Here is a 25,699-nt window from a genome sequence, read left to right as displayed (position 1 = left end):
AAGTCATCTTTGGAAGGAACCCTGGTGGTACAGTGGTCCAGGGCTCAGCTGCTAGATGCAAAGGCAGTTTGAATTCACCAGCTGCTCCATGGGAGAAAGATGTGGCAGTCTGCTTCCATAAATACTACAGCTTTGGAAACCCTATGGGACAGTTCTACTCTGTCCTGTAGAGTCGCTACGAGTCAGAATAAACTCAAAGGCACACAACAACAGTACCAAAAGTCATCTTTAAGTCAAATAATAGCCTAGCCTTGGGCACCGTACTCTTTTAAAGAATTACCTATGTGCAGGTTCAACAACAGAAACTCCGAAGGTCGAACCAGAGCTATGTTTTAGGATAACTCAGTAATTACCTGATTTGTTCTTCAAGAAAATGTTGCATGTCCACAGGTTATTATGTAAACATTGCCCTAGCCCTGTTTCCATGGCAATGTACAATTACTAGCCATAAAATGGAGTATTAGAATCTGTAAAACATTTTTCTTCCTTGGAACATTTTTTAACTCTGTAGTTGGAAATGTTGCCCAAATTTGCAAGTTGTATATTATTAAACAAACTTGAATTAATTTCTATTATTGACTTAATACTACAAAAATTGTTGTTAGTTGTTGTTGTTAGGTGCCGTTGAGTTGGTTCCGACTCATAGCGACCCTATGCACAACAGAACGAAACACTGCCCAGTCCTGCGCCATCCTTACAATCGTTGTTATGCTTGAGCTCATTGTTGCAGCCACTGTGTCAATCTACCTCGTCGACTGAAAAATATCAGGTCTGGAATCAAGTCAAAAATTCAAATAGATTGCAAATAAACACTTTTCTTTTAAATGTATATATGCCAATAGCACACAACACCATGCTGAGGCTGTCCATAAACTACTTAATTCATGTGAAGGTAAAGATCCTGAGTGTCTAGCGCAACTGCTACTCACCATGGCCAACTTTTCAGTACTTCCATGCCTAGTTTTCTTTGCCTTAAAGAAAGTAACTATTACAGACACACACAAGCATGTGCATACACTCAAAATGGCAGCGAAACAAATATCCAACCTTATTAAGAATGTCAAAGGGAAAACATGATTTCATTTATAAATACCATACAAGTGTACATTTATCTGTGTATGTATATAAAACATCAAATGTTATTCATTCCCAGTTGTTGTTGTAAGGTACTGTCTAGTCAGTTCTGACTCACAATGACTCTATGTACGCCAGAACGAAACACTGCCAAGTCTGGGATCAGCCTCACAATCAATATTATGCTGAAGGCCATTGTTGCAGCCACTGAGGCATCTTCCTTTTTTTCGCTGACCCTCTACTTTGTCCAGCATGATTTCCTTCCCCAGGGATTGGTGCTTCCTGATAGCATGTCCAAAATATATGAGACGAAGTCTTGCGATCCTTGTTTCTAATGAGCATTCTGGCTGTACTTCTTCGAAGACAGATTGGTTTGTTCTTCTGAGAGTCCACAGTTTATTCAATATTCTTCGCCAATACCATAATTCAAAGGTATCAATTCTTCTTCAGTCTTCCTTATTTACTGTCCAGCTTTCACACACATATGAGGCAACTGCAAACACCATGGCTTGGGTCAGGTGCACCCTACTCCTTAAAGTGACATCTTTGCTTTTTAACACTTTAAAGAGACCTCTTGCAGCAGATGTGCCCAACCCAATGCATTGTTTGATTTCTTGACTTCTGCTTCCACGGACATTGATTGTGCATCTAAGTAAAACAAAATCCTTGACAACTTCAACCTTTTCTCTGTTTATCATGATGTTGCTTACTGGTCCAGTTGTGAGGATTTTTATTTTCTTTATGTTGAGGTGTAATCCCTACTGAAAGCTACGGTCCTTGATCTTCATCAGTAAGTGCTTCAAGTTCTCTTCACATTCTGCAAGCAAGGTTGTGTCATCTGCATATGGAAAGTTGTTAATGAGTCTTCCTCCAAACCCAATGCCGTGTTCTTCTTCATACAGTCCAGCTTCTCAGATTATTTGCTCAGCGTACAGACTAAGTATGGTGAAAGGATACAACCCTGATGCACACCTTGCCTAACTTTAAACCACGCAGAATCCCCTTGTTCTGTTCAAACAACTGCCTCTTGGTCTACGTACAGGCTCCTCATGAGTACAATTAAATTTTCTGGAATTCCCATTCTTCACAATGTTATCCATAATTTGCTATGATCCACACAACTGAATGCCTTGGCAAAGTCAATAAAATACAGGTAAACATCTTTCTGGTATTCTCTGCTTTCAGCCAGGATTCATCTGACCTCAGCAACAATAACCCTTGTTTCATGTCCTCTTCTGAATTCAGATTGAATTTCTGACAGTTCCTTGTCGATGTACTGCTGCAGCTATGTTTGAATGATCTTCAGCAAAATTTTACTTGAATGTGATATTAATGATATTTTTCAATAATTTCCACATTCTGTTGGACCATCTTTCTTTGGAATGGGCATAAATAGGATCTCTTTCAGTCGGCTGGTCAGGTAGTTGCCTTCCAAGTTTCTTGGCATAGACAAGTGAGTGCTTTCAGCGCTCCATTTGTTTGTTGAAACATCTCAGCTGTGTATTCCATCAATTCCTGGGGCCTTGTTTTTCAGCAATGCCTTCAGTGCAGCTTGGACCTCTTGCTTCAGTACCATCAGTTTTTTGATCATATGCTACCTGTTGAAATGGCTGAGCATGGACCAATTCTTCTTGGTACAGTGGCTATGTGTATTCCTTATACCTTCTTTTGATGCTTCCTGCGTACTTTAAAATTTTCCCTGTAGAATCCTTCAATATTGCAACTCAAGGCTTGAATTTTTTCTTTGGTTCTTTCAGCTTGAGAAATACCTAGCATGTTCTTCCCTTTTGGTTTTCTAACTCCAGGTCTTTACACATTTCATGATAATGCTTTACTTTGTCTTCTTGAGACACCCTTTGAAATCTTCTGTTCAGCTCTTTTACTTCATCATTTCTTCCTTTCACTTTAGCTACTCTACATATAAGAACAACTCTCAAAGTCTCTTCTGACATCCATTTTGGTGTTTCCTTTCTTTTTAATGGCCTCTTGCTTTCTCCACGTATGACGTCCATGATGTCATTCCACAACTCATCTGGTCTTTGGCCATTTGTATTTGATGTGTCAAATCCATTCTTGAAACAGTCTCTACATTCAGATGGGATATACTTAAGGTCATATTTTGGTTCTTGTGGACTTGTTCTAATTTTCTTCAACTTCCAACTTGAACTTGCATATGAGCAACTGATGGTCTCTTCTGCAGTTGACCCCTGGCCTTGTTCTGACTGATGATTCCGAGCTTTTCCATCATCTCTTCCCACAGATGTAGTCAGTCTGATTCCTGTGTATTCCATCTGGTGAGGTCCACAGGTATAGTCCCCACTTATGTTGTTGAAAAAGGTATCTCCAATGAAGAAGTTGCTGGGTCTTGCAAAATTCTATCATGCAATCTCCAGCGTTGTTTCTAACACCAAGGCCATGTTTTCCAACTACCAATCCTTCTTTGTTTCCAGCTTTCGCATTCCAACCGCCAGTAATTATCAATGCATCTTGACTGCACGTTTGATCAATTTCAGACTGCAGACTTTAGTAAAGATCTTCAATTTCTTCATCTTTGGCATTAGTGGATGATGCAAAAATTTTGAATAATAATCTCATTAACTGGTCTTCCTTGTAGGCATATGGATATTATCCTATCACTGACAGTGTTGTACTTCTGAAGAGATCTTAAAATGTTCTTTTTGACAATAAATGCAATACCGTTCCTCTTCAATTTGTCATTCCTGGCATAGTAGACCATATGATTATCTGATTTAAAATGGCCAATACCAGTCCATTTCAGCTCACTAATGCCTAAGCTATCGATCTTCAGGCATTCCATTTCACTTTTCATGATTTTCAATTTTCCTAAATTCATACTTCGTACATCCTGAGTTCTGATTATGAACGGATGTTTGCAGCTGTTTTTTCTCATCTTGAGTCATGCCATAGCAGCAAATGAAGATACTGAAAGCTTGACTCCATCTATGTCATTAAGGTCAACTCTACTTTGAGGAGGCAGCTCCTCCCCAGTCGTATGTTGAGTGTCTCCCAAATCTGAGGGGCTCATCTTCTAGCACTGTAATGTTCCATTGCTGTTCATAAGGTTTTCACTGGCCAATTTTTTTCACAAGTAGACTTTCAGGTCCTTCTTCCTAGTTTGTCTTAGTCTGAAAGCTCCACTGAAACCTGTCCAACAAGGGTGACCCTGCTGGTATTTGAAATACTGGTGGCAAAGCTTCCAGTATCACAGCAACACACACAAGCCACCACAGTATGACAAACCGCAGACATTTGGCAGTCCTTCCAGAGAACTAAGCAATTATGCTGCAGAGAGTGGACAAATCCATATAATTTCCAAGAACTGATATGTAACACTGAATACTTTAAATGTAAGTAATCCCTGGTGAGAGATAAAACCTTGGAAGGCAGAAAAAGGAATGTAACACTCAAAATGAAATTCAATTCAAAACAAATTTCCAAATATAACACCAGCCCTATGAAATACTCTCTCCTTTCAAATAATTTGGTGGCACCTATACGAAAATATGGAGCCCTGATACTGCAGTGGTTAAGAGCTCAGCTGCTAACCAAAAAGATGGGCACTTCAAATCTGCGAGCCACTCCTTGGAAACTCTATAGGGCAGTTCTACTCTGTCCTATAGGGTTGCTATGAATCAGAGCTGACTTGATGGCAATGAGATTTTTTTGGTATGTGAAAATATAAATCTCAACTCCTTCAGACAAACTCCATTCTTACTAGAATTCAGATCACCTGTTCCTTCCAATCCCACTGCACTTGTAGTCTGTAAGGCTCTGCTTCTCCCTAGTCACTCTCTAAATGTTTCATCATCGTCAGTGCTGCCTGCTCCATTAGTTTACACACTTCTGGAGATAGAGATTCCTCCTTAACCTCCATCATTATGTACCACAAAGGCACATTTTAGGTAACAACTGCTGATCGAAACTAAAATTTATTTACAGTCACTCGTACAAAGGAAATAAAGGACAAAAAGCAAGGAAAAGACAGTATGTTTCAATAGTCAAAAATTTCTACAGTCTTTTAATAAAAGGTTTCTTTCTTCTAACTAGAAATCACAATGAATGGTAAATGATTTTAGCGGTATTTTGTTCAAATAAACTAGAAAAATAAATAAAAACAATCAGATTGCATATTCTTCCAACACAATTACTCCATATTTCTGCCTTTATATAAACTGATTTCTTAGGACTGGAGATGCACCAAATATATGCCTCCGCTTAAAACAGAAGCAATCTGGCAAGCCTACTATACATATAAGGCAAAATTTTTCATAAAAATAATGAACAAAAAAATCTCCTACCAAAAAAAAAAATTAGGGCAAAATCAGGGGAAGAACACTTAATAAAACTCCTCATACCACACTAAAACATATAACCAAAGAAAGGTTACAAAATGTTAGATATTTTAGTTTGAATGTAAGATATCTCAGTCTTACAGACTGATGCTATAATAATAAAATTTCAAAAAATAAAAAACAAAGGAAAAAAAGGATTTGAATTTTATGGTAAATTTTATGTCACTAAAAATAACTACATACTGATCTGAATAGTGGTATAAAAGCTCTTTAAAATTTGTAATTTGTTTTTTTTTTTTTGGTGAACCACGTCAGAGTTTTTTTTTTGGTGAATTACAGACTACCAAATGTGGCACAAATTCTCTGCTATTAACAATCAACTACACCTAAAATAAAGAAAGGTACATCAATGTCACTAAGAGAAAAACAATTTAATTATTTAATTGCAAAGGGAAAAAAACGCACAAACGCAACGCTGAACAAATTAAATCTCTCTCCCAGACTCTCCTTAAGAACAAACCTGCCTCCTTTCGAATCTAGATCGCTTTACCTTTCCCGATCGAGTGAATATATTTCAATTTAACCAAGAATTTTTTAAAATTTCCACTATGTGAAAATTTCCCATACTATATGACACAGAAATAAAATGAGAAAAGTACAGCCTTTCCCTCAAACAGCGCTAAAGCAGTAAGAAGGATCAGATGAATATGTAAACAACAACATAGAGAACATGAGGGAAATACAAACAAAAGGAAGGGCTTCAAAGGATGGTCATCTGACGGAAGAGGTGGCATTTGGAGAATCTAAGAACAGGGAGAATTTCAATTTCGAAAAATCGGGGAATGAGGCTACAAATACAAAGCAAAGCCTGAGCAAAAACAATGCACTGAGAAAGCACAGGACAGATTCAAGCAATAGAGGGTGGCTCCCAGCAGGGTGAAAAATGTCAGGGGAGGGCCCACACTTACACCGGGAGGTAATAAAATGCAGCTCGTCAGATTTTTTTAAATTGGATATATTTTTACACATATTATAGCTGCATTTTTCCTTTACTAAAAACAAAGTGTCTTAACATCTATCACTATGCCAGAACCTATATCAAAAAGTAAGCTTAAATGTTCAATATTCTCTTAACGTAATAAATCAAGCAGGATTATTTTAGGAAAATGGTAGACAACAAAGAAGTTATTCAATATTTTAGAAGCCGTCTTTTCTAGCAGTCAGAATGTGCTGTAAAACTGCACATAATCCTATCAACCCTATTTTTCTGTTTTGATCATCTCTGAGATAAAGCCATACGAAATGTACAGATATAAATGTACTTCACAAATGTTAAATCACAAATGTAACTTTATGAAAACTGAAGAAAAATAATTTTAATAGAAATTTAAGTCACCATCTTTGATTTTCGGTGAAGCCACTTTTCCTTTCAACATCACAACAAAAGATTTTATGAGAATAGGGGATTAGAGTCTATGAAGCAATTTGAGCGCTCATCTGTAACGTGTTATAAAACATTTTCAGTATATTTATGGTTTCCAGGGAAGTGGGTTACAACTTTACAAAGCAATTTCCAACTTAAGAGTTCATCTCTTAAAGGAATGTATTCAAGCTTAGGAAGGAAAAAAGAGGCTACAGATTTTTCATTCAACCATTACTTTCACATTATCCAAAATAAAACACTAATTAAAAACACAAATCCAAGTTCAGGACTTTCCATTGTGACTACCTTTATAATAAATATGAAAAACCAGTTAGGACAGCCTGACAGTTATTCAACTCAATATTCTCTATACTTTTGAAAAGTAATTTAACCTAATTTTTAAACCCACGGACAGCTTAGAAATTCATCTTTAGTAGCACGTTTTTATTCAAACCGAAAGATGAATGCAAAATCTTCATTTCATGGGTTAGGTTTCAAAAGTCCTCAGAAAATGAAGAGGAGAATAGAATATGAAATGCAAGCCAACGCCCACTTCTGTACTCCACTTACTGGAGCCTAGTTTATATACCTGGATGAATTGTGTAAGAGGTGGGGAGAAGAGAGACATTTTGCTTTTGTAAATCATGAATTTGGGTTTGCCAGGACAAATCTTTTTTGTCCTGTCTGCATTTCTTCATCAGTCAACATAAAGCTGTCCTGTTATAACAAATTCTAAAAAGAGAAATCACAGTCTTATTACAGTTACCATCACATTATAGCTCCAATTGAAAGCAAAAAAAAAAACAAAACAAAAAAGTTTAGCCACCAAAATCTAAACAGAGCTAAGAAAACAAAAACACGAAGTTTGTACTATCCAATCAGTAATATAAAAGTCATAAATCACTGAACAAAAATAGGTTTGATCTGCTTCCAAATGAAACAAGGTTCAAAACCTATTTCAAGATCACAGACACCGTAAAACCATATATATACCATGTAAGTTTATAATGAATTACCAGACGTCTGATTACGTGGAGAAAGGGCACATTTTCTTAAAATCCCACTAGAACACCAACAACAATAATCCATCAAAGGCAGCCAGTTTATCAGTCTTTGTGTGTGTGTGTGTTTTAAATAAAACATAGCTTTTAATCTCTATCCTGTTTTTCTTCAGGCTTTCAGTGCCATCTAGTGGAAGACTGGTAAGCTTACAATTTAAAAGGAGGTTTTGGCAAACTGATTCATAGATTATTATAAAAGATTATTAAAGTGGCATTATTTTATTCCAGCTTTATAATACACTGCAGTGATAAAAATCAAATATTTTAATCACTTTCCACACATAGCAGAATTCAAAAAATACATATTTTTAAAGAAGCAGATCGTGAATAAAAACTGATCTAATCACAGAAATGTACTGAGGTATTAACATGTAATAAAATCACAAAATTAGAAAGCAAATTTTCAGATATATTTTGCCAAATGTTTTTATTTCTCTTATTCAATAAATTTATATTTTTAACAAGTATTTTTCTAAATTTATTTCTACGGAGAGAAAAACATTAAAATAGCTTTTAGAAGTATCAAACCTAAAAAAACCAAAAGCTGTCTTTAAAATATTTCTGAACTTTTGTGAACATCAGTAAGCTGTTTGCCACTTGCTTATTCATTCAGAGGCTAACGCTGGAGAAAGGGCACATCACCAAAAATCCAGTGTATAAATCTAAAAAAAGAAATACTATCTATTCTACAAAAAGACATTATCAAAATATCACATTCAATTCCGGTACCTAAGCTAAAAACCTCAGTCTTTGCAATTCCTTCACCTTCTACATCCAATAAGATCCTCAGTCTTAAATTCTGCTGTCTCTTAAGTTTAACCCGTCTCCGTTTCTTAAGGTTCATATTCTTATCTTCTCCTTCTTAATGAGTATCCTTTGTCCTCAGACTTTCCACTTAACAATCCACCAGTCACTAACTCTAGAAGACTGCACTCCCGTCTGCTTATTCCTAATCCTCTGGACAGGCTGACATTTTCCTAGCTGGGCTACCACTGTGCATACCTTACCACAGACCTCATTCTGACTTATTGTTTTTAATATTGTTGTTAACTGCCATTCAGTCCCCATTCCAACTCATGAGTCTCTCAACCTAAGTGGAGGGAGATGAGCAAAAATAAATAACTCTGTAGAACAGTTATTTTTGCTCATCTTCCCCCACTTAGGTTGAGAGTCCCATGGAGGCAGGAACAGAGTCTTGTACCTCTTCATATCTTCAACACTTATTAACTGCCTGGCTCATTAAATGTTTGCCAAATGCACTGCATAAATGATCCTTTGTGATTTGCTACGAAAGAAGGTTAAGAATCTTAAAGCATCTGAAACCAGAAAAAGCACAAATTCACTAATGGTTAAAAAGAACATAGCTAAATAAACATGTTTGGCCATAAATGCCTAACAGAAAAAGATCTAGATGACTTGGCAGATCCATGGTCAGAGTCTTGCTTAGTATCACCGATAGAAAACACCTATCCTAAAAGTTACATAATCTTAAATTGAAAGTATTATCCCAATCACTGATGCTAAAAAGGTCTCCTGGTTATATATCTCAACAATAATCCTATCTAATAAAAAAAAAAAAAAATAGAGATACCAATATACTCATTTTCAAGAAAAGGTGCTCAGGATATTCTTCTGAATGCATATTTCTTATGTCTCTCCTACAAATATTACAATATAAACAACAAAAACAAAAAAAAAAACATTGCCATCGAAATGATTCCAACTCATAGCAACCTATACGGCTAAGTAGAACTGTCCCCAAAGGGTTTCCAAGGTTGTAATCTTTATGGAAGCAGACTGCCATATCTTTCTCCTGCAGAGTGGCTGGCGGGTTCAAATCACTGAACTTTAGGTTAGCAGCCAGGTGCTTTAACTACTGCGCAGCCAGGGCTCCTATTACAATATTGAAAGTGTAAAATATTAGCACTAAAAGGGCTCTTAAATATCATATACTCCAATCCCATCTTTTCACAGATGAGGAAACTGAGGAACAAAGCACAAATTCTCCCAAGAATAGCTTGCCCTTTTATGAGATGAACATTTAAGTCAATACTTGAACCTAGGTCTCTAGATGCCGATACCAGCTCCGTTTCCACATTCCTTCCTACAGCTCTGGAAACCAAGCTCTGTATTTAGCATGTGGTTTCAGGATTCTGTTCATGGATGCTAAGAAGTCAAGTCAAATCCATTTATCTTATTTCAAGGGAGCATTTCAACATTCTCCCAAACTCGCAGAATGTTATTTAACAGAAATGCTACAGAGTGCACGCATACTCACTAAACATTTGTGGAATGAAGTATAAAAATAAAAATACTTCCTTATATTTAGACAAATATTTTCATATCTTGGCTGTAAGGGGTGTTTCTTTTGTGTCCTCACCCCATATTTTTCTTTCACGAGGGATAAAAAAAAAAAAATCAGAGGCACAGCTAAACCAATCATGTTAAACCAAGTCAGCTAGCCTTCAACTAATATGTATGAAATTTGTAAACTGAAAGATTCACATGAATGTTCAGAGGACTAAATGTTCAGAAGACTAAGCTATCTATAATTTAATATGTTATGTTTAGTTGCTATATTCAAAAACCACTGCTCTACAATAAAAACATCTTTATTCACGATTTTTGATTCAGAGTACTACAACATTAAAAAGTCAGTAGATATTTAGTAAATTATTTCATCTTATTTCACCAAATTACAACATATAAATCAACAAGTTATATATAAATAATTGCTTTCAGGCTAAGGATGTGATACAATAATAAACTCTAAATTTATCAATTTCCCATTTCTGCTTTGCTATAATGAATCATCCTGCATCCCAATGAGCAATGAAAGCAGAAACAAGCCCCAAGCCTACCATACTATGAAAATTTACCTAGGTTATTATAACAATCATCTGCCTGCACAAAGGAAAAGCTTCTGTGAGTCAATTATTATCCAAAGGCAATAATATTTTCTTAAGGAAGTGAAGCTCACACATGTAGATCAATACCTTTCCAGGGACCCGGAGACTCTCAATGGCGCCAAGATCGCTGAGGCTCTCCAGAGGGCTTTTCAGACCCTTAAAAAAAAAAAAAAAGATAAACAGAATTTTAATTACACTGCAGAACTGTAAAAGGACAGAACACACCTAATGACAGAGGAATCATCCCCAAAATAGAAATTTTCCTGCTTCAAAACATATAGAACATATGCTCTAAAAACAACTGTCACTTAAGTAAATCAAATTAAATCAAATATGGATGGACTTTTGGTAGTTTGAAAAAAAAAACAACTATCAAATGGCACCTTTATAATTAATGGTTGAAGTCTAACTTAACCAGGATTTAAAAACAAACCAAAGAAACTTAGGTGACAAAAAGCATCCTGTAAAAGAAAAGCACTTATCTATTCGCAGTGGTTAAGAACTCACTCAGCTGTTAACCAAAAGGTTGGCAGTTCAAATCCACCAGCCGCTCCTTGGAAACCCTACGGAGCAATTCCATTCTATCCTATAGGGTCGTTATGAGTCAGAATCGACAGCAATGAGTTTGGTTTGGGTTTATTACTCACTAGGACTCCCTGGGTGGCACAAACGGTTAAGTGCTGGCGGTAGGAAGCCACCCAGAGACACCTAGGAAGACAAAGCTGACAATCTACTTCCAAAGCATCACAGCCTTGAAAACCCTACGGAGAGCACTACTACTCTGTACACATGGGGTCGCCACGAGTTGTAAATGACTTGATGGCAACTAACAACAGCAGCAGTAATCGCTAACACATTCACCTGGTAAAAAGGACCAAGCAATAATAATTAACCAGCTGAGCTAATCAAAGATTTTTAAATAATGCTGTTTAATTAATATTGGTAGTCCCTCCATTTTTAACTGATTATTTCTCACCAGTGTATTCAATTTATGCTGCATAGTTAGGTCTTAAATCTTACATCGCACTGCTTTCTACTTAATAGTTCTTTGGTACTCTTGTGCTTGCTATATTCATATGAACTGAGGGATTCTGAAAGCCTCATTTGTACTAGGGAAAATGATCAAGACAAAAAAAGCCAGCAACTTAAATTTTCTCTAAAGGCCTCTTTTTAAAAATCGGCTATCAAAGCAGATACCTAATTTCCCTGTAATATTAGTTTTCAGACAATATTAGCTACTCACAGGAGTCTGAGGAGAGGTTTATGATACAGTCTAGTTGTCCTTTAAATCCGTGGCCACCTAGCTGATTCTGACTCATAGTGACCCAGAACTTTATTTATAAATTACATATAAAAAAAAAAAAAACCTGTTGCCATCAAGTCAATTCCAACTCACAGCAACCCTGTAGGACAGAGTATAACTGCCCCATGGGGTCTCCAAGGAGCGGATGGTGGATTCAAACTGCCAAGCATTTTGTTAACTGCCATAGCACTTAACCACTATGCCATGGGAGCCCTGGTGGCTCAGCGGTTAAGCACTCAGCTGTTAACCAAAAGGGTGGCAGTTCAAATCCACCAACTGTTCCTTGGAAACCCCATGGGGCAGTTATGCTCTGTACTACAGGGTCACTATGAGTTAGAATTGACTCGATGGCAACGGGTATAAATTAGAGAGGTATGTATTTATTTTTCTTATTATAAAACACCACCAATCATATCTACAGTTTTTTTATTACAGGTGCCCTTCCTCACCCCTAAGTCTTCTATTATTCCCACAATACCTCCCCCCCAGCTTCCCTCCTCCCCCTTCACACACACACACACAGACACCTTCTAAAAAAACCAATACACCACTTTCTCTATAAAGTCTTCCAAAATCTCTTAATCCCTGTGTTTCACAAAAAACAGTATTTCCTGAGATGGCCCAAGGATCATCTTCTTCAACATCACCTGGGGAACTTTTTAAAAGTAAGATTCCTGGGCCCCACTACAAACATATTGTTTTTGTTGTTGCCATGGAGTCAATCCCAACTCTTGGTGACCCCATGTGTGCACAGTAGAACTGATCCATAGGGTTTTCAAGGCTGTGACCTTTAGGAAGCAGACTGCCAGGCCTGTCTTCCGAGGAACCTCTGGGTGAGCTCGAACCGCCAAACTTTTGGTTATGCTACCCACGGATTACAGACCTAATGAATAGATATTTCTGGTGAACCAGGAATTTGCATCTTAACAAGAATCCCAGGTGAGTCATATGATCGCTAATGTTTTAGAAGCAGCCAGACATTTTTTCCAACACAATATCTCTGCCAAGTAGTTAAGTTTTAAAATTTAAATATATCTTTCTCTTACAGAACTTAAGTCCTAAAAGAAGAGAGAGACCAAGTCTTATCTGCCTTATAGCTCAGTGGCTAGCAAAGCTCCAGAAACACAGTGAACACCAAAGAAATGAGTAAATGATTGGCTGGGAGTCCTTGGTCCGACTCCAGACTCAACTAATTAGAACATTGTTCCCATGGGAATATGCAATTGACTTCAAATGAAGTCTCCAGGAATGCTTGCTGAAAAAAGAAAGACCTACCAAGGTTTAAAATGTCTTGCAACGATTGTGTGTGGTGGGGGGGAGTGGCGTATGTAAGTACTCTTGGGCCTTTTGCTCTTCCTTGTTTCAATTTCTCTCCAATGTTCACCATAAGGACACATCATCAAGGTGGTAAAAAAAAAAAAAAGGTAAGGTTGGGTTAAAGCCAAAAAACCAAACCCGATGCTGTCAAGTCGATTCCAACTCATAGCAACCCTGTAGGACTGAGTAGAACTGCCCCATAGGGTTTCCAATGAGCACCTGGTGGATTCAAACTGCCAACCTTTTGGTTAGCAGCTGTAGCTCTTAACCACTATGCCATCAGGGCTTCCAAGGTTGGGTTATATAACTCAATTTCTATATACGTTATATACACAAACATACATATATAAAAGTAAAACTGCTCATAATTTGATTCAAAATCATCATGACCGTCTGTAAAATACCTTTTTAAAAATGTAATTGCCATGTTCCATACCATTTCCAAGGAGCAGCTGGTAGATTCAAACTGCTGACCTTGTGGTTAGCAGCCATAGCTCTTAACTACTATGTCACCAGGGTTCCCTTTAAAAGCATAAAGAACAAAAACCAAACCCACTGCCGTAGAATCAAGTCCAACTCATAGCAACACTATAGGAGAGAGTAGAACTACCCCATAGGGTTTCCAAGGAACAGCTGGTGGATTCGAACTGCCAACCTTTTGTTTACAGCCAAGCTCTTAACTACTGCGTCACCATGGATTTGTTTAATCAATCTAACAGAAATCTTCAGAGGAACACATCATGTCTAATTTTCTCCTTCTCAGAGCTACTCAGTATGGAGACCAGTGCCTGAAACATAAAAAAGTGATATACCAAATATCTAGAAAAAGGCCTTACCTCCAAATTAGTCACCACACACAAAATCTGCCACTAATACTTGACAACTTTCCACCAGATACATTAAAAAAACGTAATCAAAACTGGAAAGCCCGTGTACACATCAGGAGGCAGTGGAGTGGAGGGGAGTGATCTAGGAATGGGCCCTAGAGTAGAGCACCTGCAGGTGCACATCCCGGTTCTCCAGCCATGGCCTTGCACACATTACCTAACCTCCCTGGGGATCACAGTCCAATGATGGTGATGATCATTCAGACTGTTACAAGGAGTGAAAGAGATGATGTATGTGAGGGGCCACAAATAGTATCTGGGACAGCATTAAGCATCTTTTAAGTGTTAACCATTATTCTTAATATAATTATGATCACAGAGATGCTTTTCTGCTATCATATCAAAACAAAATCAAAGAATTACATAAACGTCTCAAACCACAGCATCAGACACTCAACTGCATTTTAGGATTATGGGACTTTCATCCTTTGATTACCAATTAAAAAAAATACAAAGTCATCATTTTTCATCCTCTAAAGCACAAAGGCATGGTTATAAACTACAGCACTCTGCCTCCATAAATTGAGACTTTCACTGTAATCATTAACCATTATTTTTTATTTGATTTTTGTTGGTAATTTCCCCAGTTGAAATAAAATTCACTATACATAACACATCTCTTCACTTTATCTCCTTGACCAAGTCAGATCAATACTTTGAACTACATGAATTCAGGCATGTAGACATGAATTCTCAATTTCCATTTATGAGATCAGAAATTTACGTCCCATCAATCAAAAGCATCATGTGAGATTTTCTCTTCCTTCTCTTTTTGGCAAAACTCAACAGTATTTATGCTCAGTCCCCCACTTCTCTTCTATTTCCTCTTGAACCCACCCTGATCAGGCTGTGCTCCCGACCACTTCATCAAAATTGCTCTTGTCAGGTCACCAGTGACCTATGTGCTACTCAATCCAAAGGTTCATTCTCTATTCTCAGCTCACTTGGCCAGTCTGCAGCATTGAACACAGCTCATCACACAGCTCATCACGCCCCCATCCTTTAAATTCTTCACTGGGCTCCTAGGACCCACTCTTTTTGGCTGTTCCCTCCATCCAACATTCATTCAACAAATAATTACTGAGCATCTGCTATGTGCCAGCTACTACATGGAATGCTGAGGGCTTTCTCTTGCCTCACTTGCCACTCCTTGAATGGCCTGAATGACTCCAACAGCCTGCTCCCAGTTTTCCCACTCTCCATCACTCTGCCTTGCTGAATCCACTTCTTATCCCTGACCTTACACTTAGTCCTCAGAAGCTTCAACCTTGAACTTTTTTTTTATATATCTACACTCCCGCACTGATGAACTTAACCAGGTTATATACCACTTATATAGGAGCCCTGTGGCACAGTGCTTAAGCACTCAGCTGCTAACTGAAAGTTCAGTGGTTCAAACCCACCAGCCACTCTGCAAGAGAAAGATATGGTAGTATGCTTCCGTAAAGACTACAGATTCAGAAACCCTATGGGGCAGCTCTACTCTGTCCATAGGGTCACTGTGAGTTGGAACTGACTCAATGGCAATGGATTTGGTTTTCGTATACCACTTATATGCTCATTACTCCCAAATTTTTATTTTCTCAGGAATTCAGACTCACTTATTCAACTGCCTACTTTATTTGTCCACTTAATTATCTAAGAAGCTCGCAAATTACCACATCTAAAAACCTTTCTCTTCCCCAATCCTTCCTCCCTCCTAGTCTTATCCACCTCAGTAAACAGCAATTTCATACCCAAGCCAACATCTCTGGACTCATCCTTGATGATTCTCTTTCCCTCTCAACCCAAATCTAATCTGTCAGGAAGTCCTGTCAACTCTACCTTTGAGCTGTCTCGACAATCCAACTGCAAGAGCCTCCTTATTGGTCTCCCTGTTTTTGCTCATTTCCCCCTTCAATCTATCCTTACATCATTGGCCAGAATGATCTTTCTAAAGTGTATGTCAGATCACATTACTCCTCTGTTTCCCGTTTTACTCAGAATAGAAGCCAGGGCCTTGCTACGGCGTATAAGGTTCTACGTGACCTGGCTTCCTGCGCCCAGCTCTCCAACCTCATCTCCTACTCTTCTCCCCACTCACGTCACTCCAGGCACGTTTGCCTCTTGCTGTTCCTCAAATATGCTCCTGCCTCAGGACCTCTGTAAGTGCTTTTCCTCCCTCCAGGAATGCTGCTTCCCAGATATCCACATGGTTCATCCTCTCACCTCCTTCAAGTCTTTACTCAAAAGTTCCCTTCTCAGTGAGGCCTTTTATGGCCACCCTATCTGAAACTACACACAACTCAAATTGCCAACAACTCCCAGTCCTCCCTATCCCCCTTTCCTCCAAAACATACATCATCACATCTGCCTTAGAGCTTGTGTGTTTTGTTCACTGCTGCATCCCCCAAACTTAGAATAGTGCCTGGCACATAGCACTCAACAAACATTTGTTGAATGAACTGAAAGAACAGAAGCCAGTATAATGGAAAAGGCTGAACACTACATCTTGTCTAGCTGAAGAGTGCTAACAAAGCCCTTCCTCCCACTCCTTTCCAAACCAAGATACTAGGAGAGCTGAAATAAAAGAAAATCTAAATTGTATACACCTTAATTTCATACCTCTCCACATTACTTCATCAATATATTATTAACGTAGTCTGTAGCATCACAAAAACATCTGTGTATGCTTATTTCTAATCCAATAATAAACAGTACTAATTAATAATCCAATAATGAAAAGTACTAATTAAAATCCCTATGCAGAGCCCACTTTCATACCTCACAGATTCTTGAAACTGTGCGTTAATAATGATCAAATGTGTGGAAGTCAAGCCATGATATTTATAAACTTCACACTGTTGTTGTTAGGTGCCATTGAGCCGGTTCTGACTCATAGCAACCCAGTGTACCACAGAATGAAACACTGCCCAGTCCTGCGCCATCCTCACAATCATTGCTATGCTTGAGCTCATTGAATGAGTTTTTTAAATTGTGTGAAACTCCTAATTTTATCTAATTTTTTACACAGTATAGTTCCAGCATTTCATACATATTTAGTTGTTTTTTGTTTTTGTTTTCCATTCTAACCGAATATATATTTGACCTGCTTAAGTCTAATAAGCAATTGATTGAGACTTAAGAGTTATCATTTTCAGTACATTTAAGATACATGAATTTATTATCACTGGTATCTGGATTTTTATATTCTATTCTTCCACTCATTTTTGCAAAATAAAATCAAGAAACAATAAACCAATTGTTACGGATTGAACTGTGTTCCCCAAAGAAGTATATCAACTTGGCTAGGCCATGATTCCCAGTAACTTGTGACTGTCCATCATTTTGTGATCTGATGTGATTATTCTGTGTGGTGTAAATCCCAACCTCTATGATGTTAATGGAGGCCTGGTGGCATAGTGGTTAAAAGCTCCATCTGCTAAAAAGGTAGACAGTTCGAATCTACCAGCTTCTCCTAGGAAACCCAATAGGACAGTTCTGCCTTGTCCTACAGGGTGAGGAATCTACTAGAAGGCAATGGGTTTTTTGATGGTAATGAGGCAGGACTCAATCTACAGAATTAAACTCTATCTTGAGTCAATCTCCTTTGAGATATAAAAGAGAGAATGGAGCAGCCACCAAGAATGAAGAATCAGGAGGGAAGCCCGCCCTTTGGACCTGGGGTCCCTGCACTGAGCTCCTAGACAAGGGGAAGACTGATGACAAGGACCTTCTCCCAGAGCCAACAGAGAGAGAAAGCCTTCCCCTGGAGCTGGCACCCTGAATTCGGACTTCCAACCTCCTAGACTGTGAGAGAATAAATTTCTCTTTGTTAAAGCCATCTACTTGTGGTATTTCTGTTATAGCAGCCCTAGATAACTAAGACACCAACCTAAGATGCTGTACAACAATGACAATGTTGATTACATTGCACTGCATGGCCAGCAACCACATATGCGAGCACAAAAGGTAGCCGATGCACAAATGTCCAAATTTAGTGTTCCAAAGGCAATTTAGAAGTACTGGTATTGTTTTACAAAAAAGAAACACCACTAAGCCTGAAATCATCTATCACTTAAATGCCTGTAATAGTCAGCTTTCAGTTTTTCCACTCTCCCACCATTAATGTAGCCATGGAGAGGATCTCAATGATCAAATACTTCCTAGATAAGGCCCAGGAACTATGTTAACTCCTTTATTTATTTCTTTAATTTCACTGTGTCATATAAACATCATCATCACCTAGCTCCCTATAAGGTACATGTTACTGTTCCCATTTTACAGATATGGAAACTGAACTCAAAAAAGTTGGGTGACTTGCCCAAGGTCACACAGCTGTTACATCATGGAGTTAGATCTAAACTCACATCCAATATGAGCCTCAAGTAAGAAGTGGTATGAACCATAATAACAATACTCAGCAAAGGTATTCCCGTGTTACTACCCACTTACCTAAATCTTTTTATTATCTACAGAACTTTTTAAATTCTAATTTCATGATATTAACCATATAATTTGACAAGAGTAAACCAACCACATAAGAACTATTTATGCACCGTCTACCAAAAATTTACAATTTATAATCTATTCAGATCTTTCTCAAATTATGAATTTTCAAATAAAAGTTCAATTTGCAGTGTATATTCTTTATTTAATCAACAAAAATACTCAGAAATGAAACTTCACTAAAAGATTACCATCCACATTGTCCAGGGTTCTAAAAACTACGCTGATCCAAAACTCGGATCTAAATTTTGTTCCTCTTATATTAATATAATAAACAATAGCCAATTCTAGTGAAATATTAGAGTCAAAATAAGCAAAAAGTATTTAAGACCTTATTATGATCAATAAGTACAGCTGGGAAAATTTCTGCCACTTCTTGCATGTAGCAAACTGAGGCATTATTAAGATGTTCCTAACATTTATGAGGCTGGGGGTGGTGAGGGGAGTAGCCAAAAGTTTTGATCATGAATTATCATTTTGGCAAAAAATAAAAAGACATTATTTTGTCATGAAAATAATAAAAAAGTAAAATTTCACAAAGGACTTTCATGTACATTAGTTTACAGACGAACACCACAGAATTGTGAGATAGTATGAAAAAGATAATTATTATTCTTGCAGTCACATCAGCAAACTACAAGGTTTGGGAATTTGCCCAGTCACAAAGCTAACAATCCTGTCTTAAAATCATTCACTTTTTTTCACTCTTTCCAGGTCATCTCTATGCAAAAACCCAAGCTTCCTACCCTGGCTCACAAATGATAGTCATGAATGAGGGGGTTCCTACAGGGCTGTCACTGGAAAGACAATAAAAGGCGGAGGAAAGAGACAAATATAGCCTCTGATTTCTTCATTGGCCTGGTCTAAAGGACGTCTCTGGGAGGTCACCACCTGCTCAAGTAGGTCTCGGATCCAGGCAGCCAAGGCGAGTTTTCCAGGACGTGCCCAGTTCCCCCAGGCCTGACACTTGCCATCACCTATATATAACTTAACTCTCCGCCCACAGCGGCCCGGGGACAAAACATCTCGGCTCCTTCTCTCCCAGCGGAGGTGAAGGAGGCCTTTGCTCCAGCCGCCGCGACTTACCTGTCGGGTCATGAGAGATTTTATTTTTTGCATGTCGAAATCGTGAGAAGGTAAGGGGCCGCAAAAAACTAACAAATTATGCTGAACCACCCGACAACGGGACCCCCACACAGGGAAGCCATACTGAATGATCACGTGAGCCGCCGACCCTGGTAATCCTTTCCTCTTTGGGGCATGCCGGGAATTGTAGTTTTCCGGAGACAGCTTGCACCTGCAATGGAAGAAAGAGGGCAGGCCAGGTACTACATTTCCCAGCAAGCAAGACAGCGGGCGGTTCAGTTAAATCTGTGAATCTCGTTCTGAGTGACTAAGGCGATTGCCGGTCTTCCCAGAGGTGTTTGCTTCGGTACCTCCGCTTGGGTGAAGTGGAAACTTAACTCAAAAGCCATCAGACATCGAGGGACAGGAACAACGCTTAAGAGACAAATAAAGCCGACTGACATGACGCACCCAAGGAGTGTGATGAAGGAAACCCCAACTGGTCTAGAGGGGGGCTGCGGGAGAACGTGAGACATGAGTGACAGCTAAAGGGAATACACACTCCTAGAGGTGATCTGAGAACTCGCGGCTCCTTAGGTGGCGCTGGGCTAGTCTGAGGAAGGGACTGGTCTAGGGTTGCCCAATCAGCGGCCAACCAGCGTTAGAACTTGGTCTTGGCATTTTCTGCAAAAAAAAAAAAAAAAAACTATAAAATCAAAGAAATTTGACCTCCACTCATGTGTGATCTAAGGCAAGTCAAGCCTAAAATCGTGACAACAATAATAATAAATAGATATGTCACTTTAAATTTCTCTTTTCAACTTTTAGCAATTCAGTGAAATTAAAGGAAGTAATAAAGGAACCGTTTGGGACTCAATTTGCTAAAGAACGTTCCAATTGTGAGAATACCAGAAAACAAGAAGCCCCAGAGCTAACAATAATAACCCTCCTCCCGTCCAAAAAAAAAAAAAAAAATGCGGTGGAGTTGTTTCCAACTCAAATACACACACACCAAAAAAACAAACAAAAACCTAGAGCCCTAAAGAACACTTTTGAAAGGTAGCTGTCGGTTGTTCTTAGTTGCTGTAAAGGCTATTCCAACACATGGTGACTCCATGTGTGCGGAGTAGAATTATTCCATAGGATTTTCAAGGCTGTGGCATTTCAGAAGCAGATGGCAGGCCTGTTTCCCAAGGTCCCTCTGGTTGGGTTCCAACCGACAACTTTTTGGCTAGTACCCGATTGCTTAACCATTTGCACAACCCAGGAGCTCTTTTTAAAGGCAAAGGGTATTATGTCATTTCCGCTTTTATATATGTTATTGTTGTTGTTAGGTGTCATCGAGTCGGTTCCAACTCATAGCAACCCTATGCACAACAGAATAAAACAGTCAGGTCCTGCTTCATCCTCACAATTGTTGCTATTGCTTGAGCCCCCTCGTTGCAGCCACTGTGTCAATCCATCTCGTTGAGGGTCTTTCTCTTTTTCACTGACCCTCTACCAAGCATGATGTCCTTCTCCAGGGACTGATATATATAAAACAAAATGGAACCCATTGCGGTGGAGTCAATTCCAACTCATAGTGACCCTACAGGACAGAGTAGAACTGCTCCATAGGGTTTCCAAGGAGTGGCCAGTGGATTCCAACTGCAGACCTTTTGGTTAGCAGCTCAGCTCTTAACCACTGAGCCACCAGGACTCCATACATACATATATAATTATATACATACATACATACATGTATATATATGTATAAAACCAAACCCAGTGCCTCGAGTCGATTCTGACTCATAGCAACCCTATAGGACAGAGTAGAACTGCCCCATAGAGTTTCCAAGGAGCGCCTGGCGGATTCGAACTGCTGACCCTTTGGTTAGCAGCCGTAGCACTTAACCACTATGCCACCAGGGTTTCCATATATATATGATTTATTTTATTTAGGACTTAGGCATTTTTCTGAGGTCTGTTAGTGGTAGGCCAGAGAAATCTAGTAGAAACTTTGACTGGAAAAAAGTCTTAAGGAAAGCTCTCAGGATGATAGTCTCTTGGTAAAGGAGTGCCAGCCCTGTTTTTGCAGAAGGGAACATCAGGGCTGAGAGTTTAAGTTTTTCGGGGCAGTAACATTAGCAGCAGAGTAAGGTAAGGGCATATTTCTCATGGCTCAAACAGGAGGAGCCTCTGGAAGCTTAAATAAAAGCTAAGATCCTGGTTTCATCAGGATAATAAATTTCTAATCTTATAAATGCCAAAGAAGTGGAGAAATTCAGCCCCTCCAGGATGATGTGACTACACTTCCTGATCGGGCAATAACAGTAAACAGGACACTTGCTGCCAGTAAAGGGGTGATGACCTGCGTGAGGCCCAGGAAAGAAGTCATTGCTTCACAGTACTTGAGCAGTCCTATCAGCTAGACTAGGCTTCTGGAAGGCAGTATTCTAGACTAAACTATATGCAAACAGACACTACCACAGGGGTAGGCATATGTGATGACTTTCTCTAGCAGCCAGTTCTTCCCTATAAACTGTAATCTTCCTTGTGATCTATCTGATTGCAACAATAAGGCTGCACTTTCTTCCCCCAGTTCTTCTTAGTCCTCACTGTTCTACCTTGCCCTCTATACCTCACCACCTCTCCTCTCCAATTGCTCCAACCGTTGTAAAACACTTAGATGCTAATGTAAGTAAAGAATGTGGACATTTGAAATTCATTTGGCAGACTGTTTCCTTTATGAAGTAAGATCAGCCTTAAATCCCTTACCATCGAGTTGATTCCAACTCATAGTGACCCTACAGGACAGAACAGAACTGCCCCATAGTGTTTCCAAGACTCTAGTCTTTAGGCAAGCAGACTGTTACATCTTGTCCCGTGGAACAGCTGATGGATTCCAACTGCCGACCGTCTGGTTAGCAGCCAAGCTCTCAACCACTATGCTATTGGGTCGCCTTTAGACCAGCCTTACTTAAACAAACTACTTTAAATAAACTTGACATTAAGTTATGAATGTGACTCGAGAAGTAACAGAAAATCTCTGCCCCCCCCACACACATGCATGTGCACACACACCCTTGAGGGTGCATGCACACACACACACACAGAGACACACACACACCACCCACACACACCACACACACACACACACACACACACACACAATCCGAGTGGCTCCTTGGATTGTTTGAAATTTAATCATCGTGAACATAGATTGCTTTGGGTTAATCATCTTCCTCATTTAAAATGCAAACGTAACCAAGATCAATAAATAGTAAAGGCTTTATTAAAAACCCGTTGCCGTGGAGTCGATTCCTACTCATATAGGCTTTTTTTTTTTTTCCTTAATTGACAGTGTGGTGGAGCAGAGCTTCCCAGTGGGTTACTGCTGTGATGTGAGCTATTGGTGGTGGAACATATCTTAGAATAATAAAACACTTAAATCGTTTTTTTACAGTCATATAAAGACTGACAACAAATGAAGTTATATTTGAACGTTACGTGTATACCCTCCGGTGTAAAGCTCCTGAATTCAGACGGTTTTCCGGCAGGTAAGACTTTATGCCCACCATTTGCCACTAGAGGGCGATTTGTCGTGCGTATGCCTCGTAGCGTTTTCGCAAGTTGTGCTATACGGCCAGGGTCATTTTTTAAGTGTGCCGTGACATGAAAAGATCATAATTATGATTCATTTTGGCATTTAATTTATGTAAGGAACATCTACTGTCACTTTATGTCATAAAATCAAAAATATTTTAAATACGAAAAAATGGAAAAAGAACTTCAGAGTGAACAATTTTTTAAATTGAGTAAATTTAACATTAGGAAAAACTTAACTGCATTGTCTTTATTACTCTCAGTCTGCCAAGGACCTAACAAACTTCATCATGGACCAGCAGTGGGTTTGAAAAACTCTGGAAAAACTTTATCTAATAAAGGCAAGTGGAGATATTAATCTCTGAATAAAAAGGTGTGCGTGTGTGTGCATGTGTGTTTGCGTGTGTGTGCGTGTGCGTGTGTGTGTGCGTGTGTGTGGTGATGCCGAGGAAAACCTAGGTGATATCTGTAAAACTTCCATATTTATTTTCCAAATTGTGTTTTCCGAAGCCCAGTATTAAGATTTATTTGCAGTTCTTAAGCATCAACTGAGAATCAAAAAACATGGGCCGAAGAGTGTTTTGGGTTTCTGGAGGAACAGCTTAAAAATACTAGTTAAGCACTGTGCTAGGTGCTAAGGATGGGTAAACGAATAAGACCATTCTCTGTATTCAAGAAGCTCAGAGGGGAAAATAAACGTGATGAAATTAATTAAATTGCAATGAAATAACAGCTACGATAGCTGTTAAGTACAAGGTTTAGAGATAGCACAGAGAAAGTTATGGTATGGTTTTTTGTTTTCGTTTTTTTAATCTAGGGGGGAAGCTCTTACCATTTTTGTGAAGCACAAAGAAGTCATAAAGTGACCTGTGAAAATGACTCGGGTTTTCCAACGGCCACTCACTTTCTTTGCCTATAAGAAGCCCTTCTACATGAGTTGGAATCTTTAATGCCAAAATTATTTCCAAACTTGGATTCCAAAATTACTTTCATTCCTTTTCTAACTTTTAATTACTCTTAAAGAATGTTCTTCCTTCCCCTCTCATCACTGAACTTTTTCAGTGCACCTTTACTATTAAAAATTATTTGTGCTAGAAATTTTACTTTAATTTGATACACAGTTTGATCCATTTCATATAGACGGCTTGGACTACAGCCTTCTTGCAAATGAAGTTTGACTTACAACTTAGTAAACTGTTCAGACTACCTACTGCCATGGCAATGAAGAAGCCAGGCTGAAAAGATGTAGCACACACACCACAGTAGAGGCAAGATCTCTCGGTCATTGGTTCACTTCCCCTGTGACTCAGCTGTGAAAATGTGGCCTCAGATATTATCTGTTGGCATAGGCGTTTTGTTATAATTACACACAGTTCATGCTTTGGGGTCACTTGGAAACACACCTGTGCTTTACTTTTAAAAATAAGAGGAATTCTTAGATTGATAAGACCATAGTAGCCACTGTAACCAGAAGTACTGCATAAAAAATACATTTTAAAAGATATTGTGGTTCTCTGTTTTGATTCTTGGGTATAATTTTTCCATATTATGAGTGACTTCGTGAAGATATAGATCTGGTTAGCAGATACATAAAATACTTCAACTTTCATAGAAAAAATTAAATAAAAATTCAAAACAGTGGCACAGTTTGGCATAATAGGAAATCAGCTTTGTTTTTAATGGAATTTTACAATATGTACTCATTATGATTCATACTATTTTTCAATAAAGTAACCCAAAAGGATATTTTCCTTCATGCTATTATTAATAACTAAGAATAATTTGTAAAATACACTGAAAATTACTGATGATCACTAAAAAACTGTTGTGAAAGTCATAAGCCTGTATTCTTGCAAAGCATATCCATAACAGGTGTTCCCTCTCCCTGTGTCCTTTGTATACACATTCATTCTGTATTCAAATCACAGAAGCAAGAGGCAGGATAGGGTCTGTTACCTCACTGCTAATTTCCCTAGCAAATAAACCAGCAGCTGCTGGTCCCTGAACCAAGTTACCATCAAGAACAGGGCACTGTATACATGGGACAGGATGCTTTCATGGAACCCTTCAGCAGCACAGTTGGGGTCTTTCAGTGCAAAATATACCTCCTTCTATTAGGTAAGGCACTGCATGAATTGTTTTGTACCTGTTTTTAATTGTGGGCATAAGGTAAATATTGGCTTTTAGGCTGTAGATTCGCTCAGATCATTGAAGAGCACCTCAGAACCTTTCAAACAATAACACAATTTGTTTCAGAGAAGCAGCAGAAACATT

The 25,699-nt window shown here is 38.6% G+C and overlaps 2 protein-coding genes across 11 annotated transcripts in view; one reads left to right on the top strand and one right to left on the bottom strand.

Moving 5' to 3' along the window:
* Positions 1–20,500, bottom strand: part of VPS50 (VPS50 subunit of EARP/GARPII complex) — a 137,900-nt gene extending 117,400 nt beyond the window's left edge. For 4 of the 9 annotated variants that reach the window (XR_007518518.1, XM_049894750.1, XM_049894755.1 and 1 more), the window contains exons 1-2: positions 19,862–20,497; positions 10,868–10,936 (exon numbers count right to left, since the gene is read on the bottom strand). Coding sequence is in view for 7 of the 9 variants with exons in the window: in XM_049894750.1 (XP_049750707.1) it covers positions 10,868–10,936; positions 19,862–19,894 (102 nt within the window). In the remaining 2 variants the exon portion in view is untranslated. Of the gene's footprint in view, positions 1–10,867; positions 10,937–19,861 lie in introns of all 9 variants that reach the window. The other 5 variants (XM_049894748.1, XM_049894752.1, XR_007518519.1 and 2 more) reach the window with 4 other exon arrangements.
* Positions 20,501–25,464: 4,964 nt separating this feature from the next.
* Positions 25,465–25,699, top strand: part of HEPACAM2 (HEPACAM family member 2) — a 43,541-nt gene continuing 43,306 nt past the window's right edge. For both annotated transcript variants that reach the window (XM_049893957.1, XM_049893956.1), the window contains exon 1: positions 25,465–25,543. In XM_049893957.1, coding sequence (XP_049749914.1) covers positions 25,465–25,543 — 79 coding nt within the window. The remainder of the gene's footprint in view (positions 25,544–25,699) is intronic.

This window comes from Elephas maximus, chromosome 8 (genome assembly GCF_024166365.1).
Source record: "Elephas maximus indicus isolate mEleMax1 chromosome 8, mEleMax1 primary haplotype, whole genome shotgun sequence".
Lineage (NCBI taxonomy): Eukaryota > Metazoa > Chordata > Mammalia > Proboscidea > Elephantidae > Elephas > Elephas maximus.
Note: the sequence above shows the minus strand (reverse complement) of the source record. Positions and strands in the feature narration are given on the sequence as shown.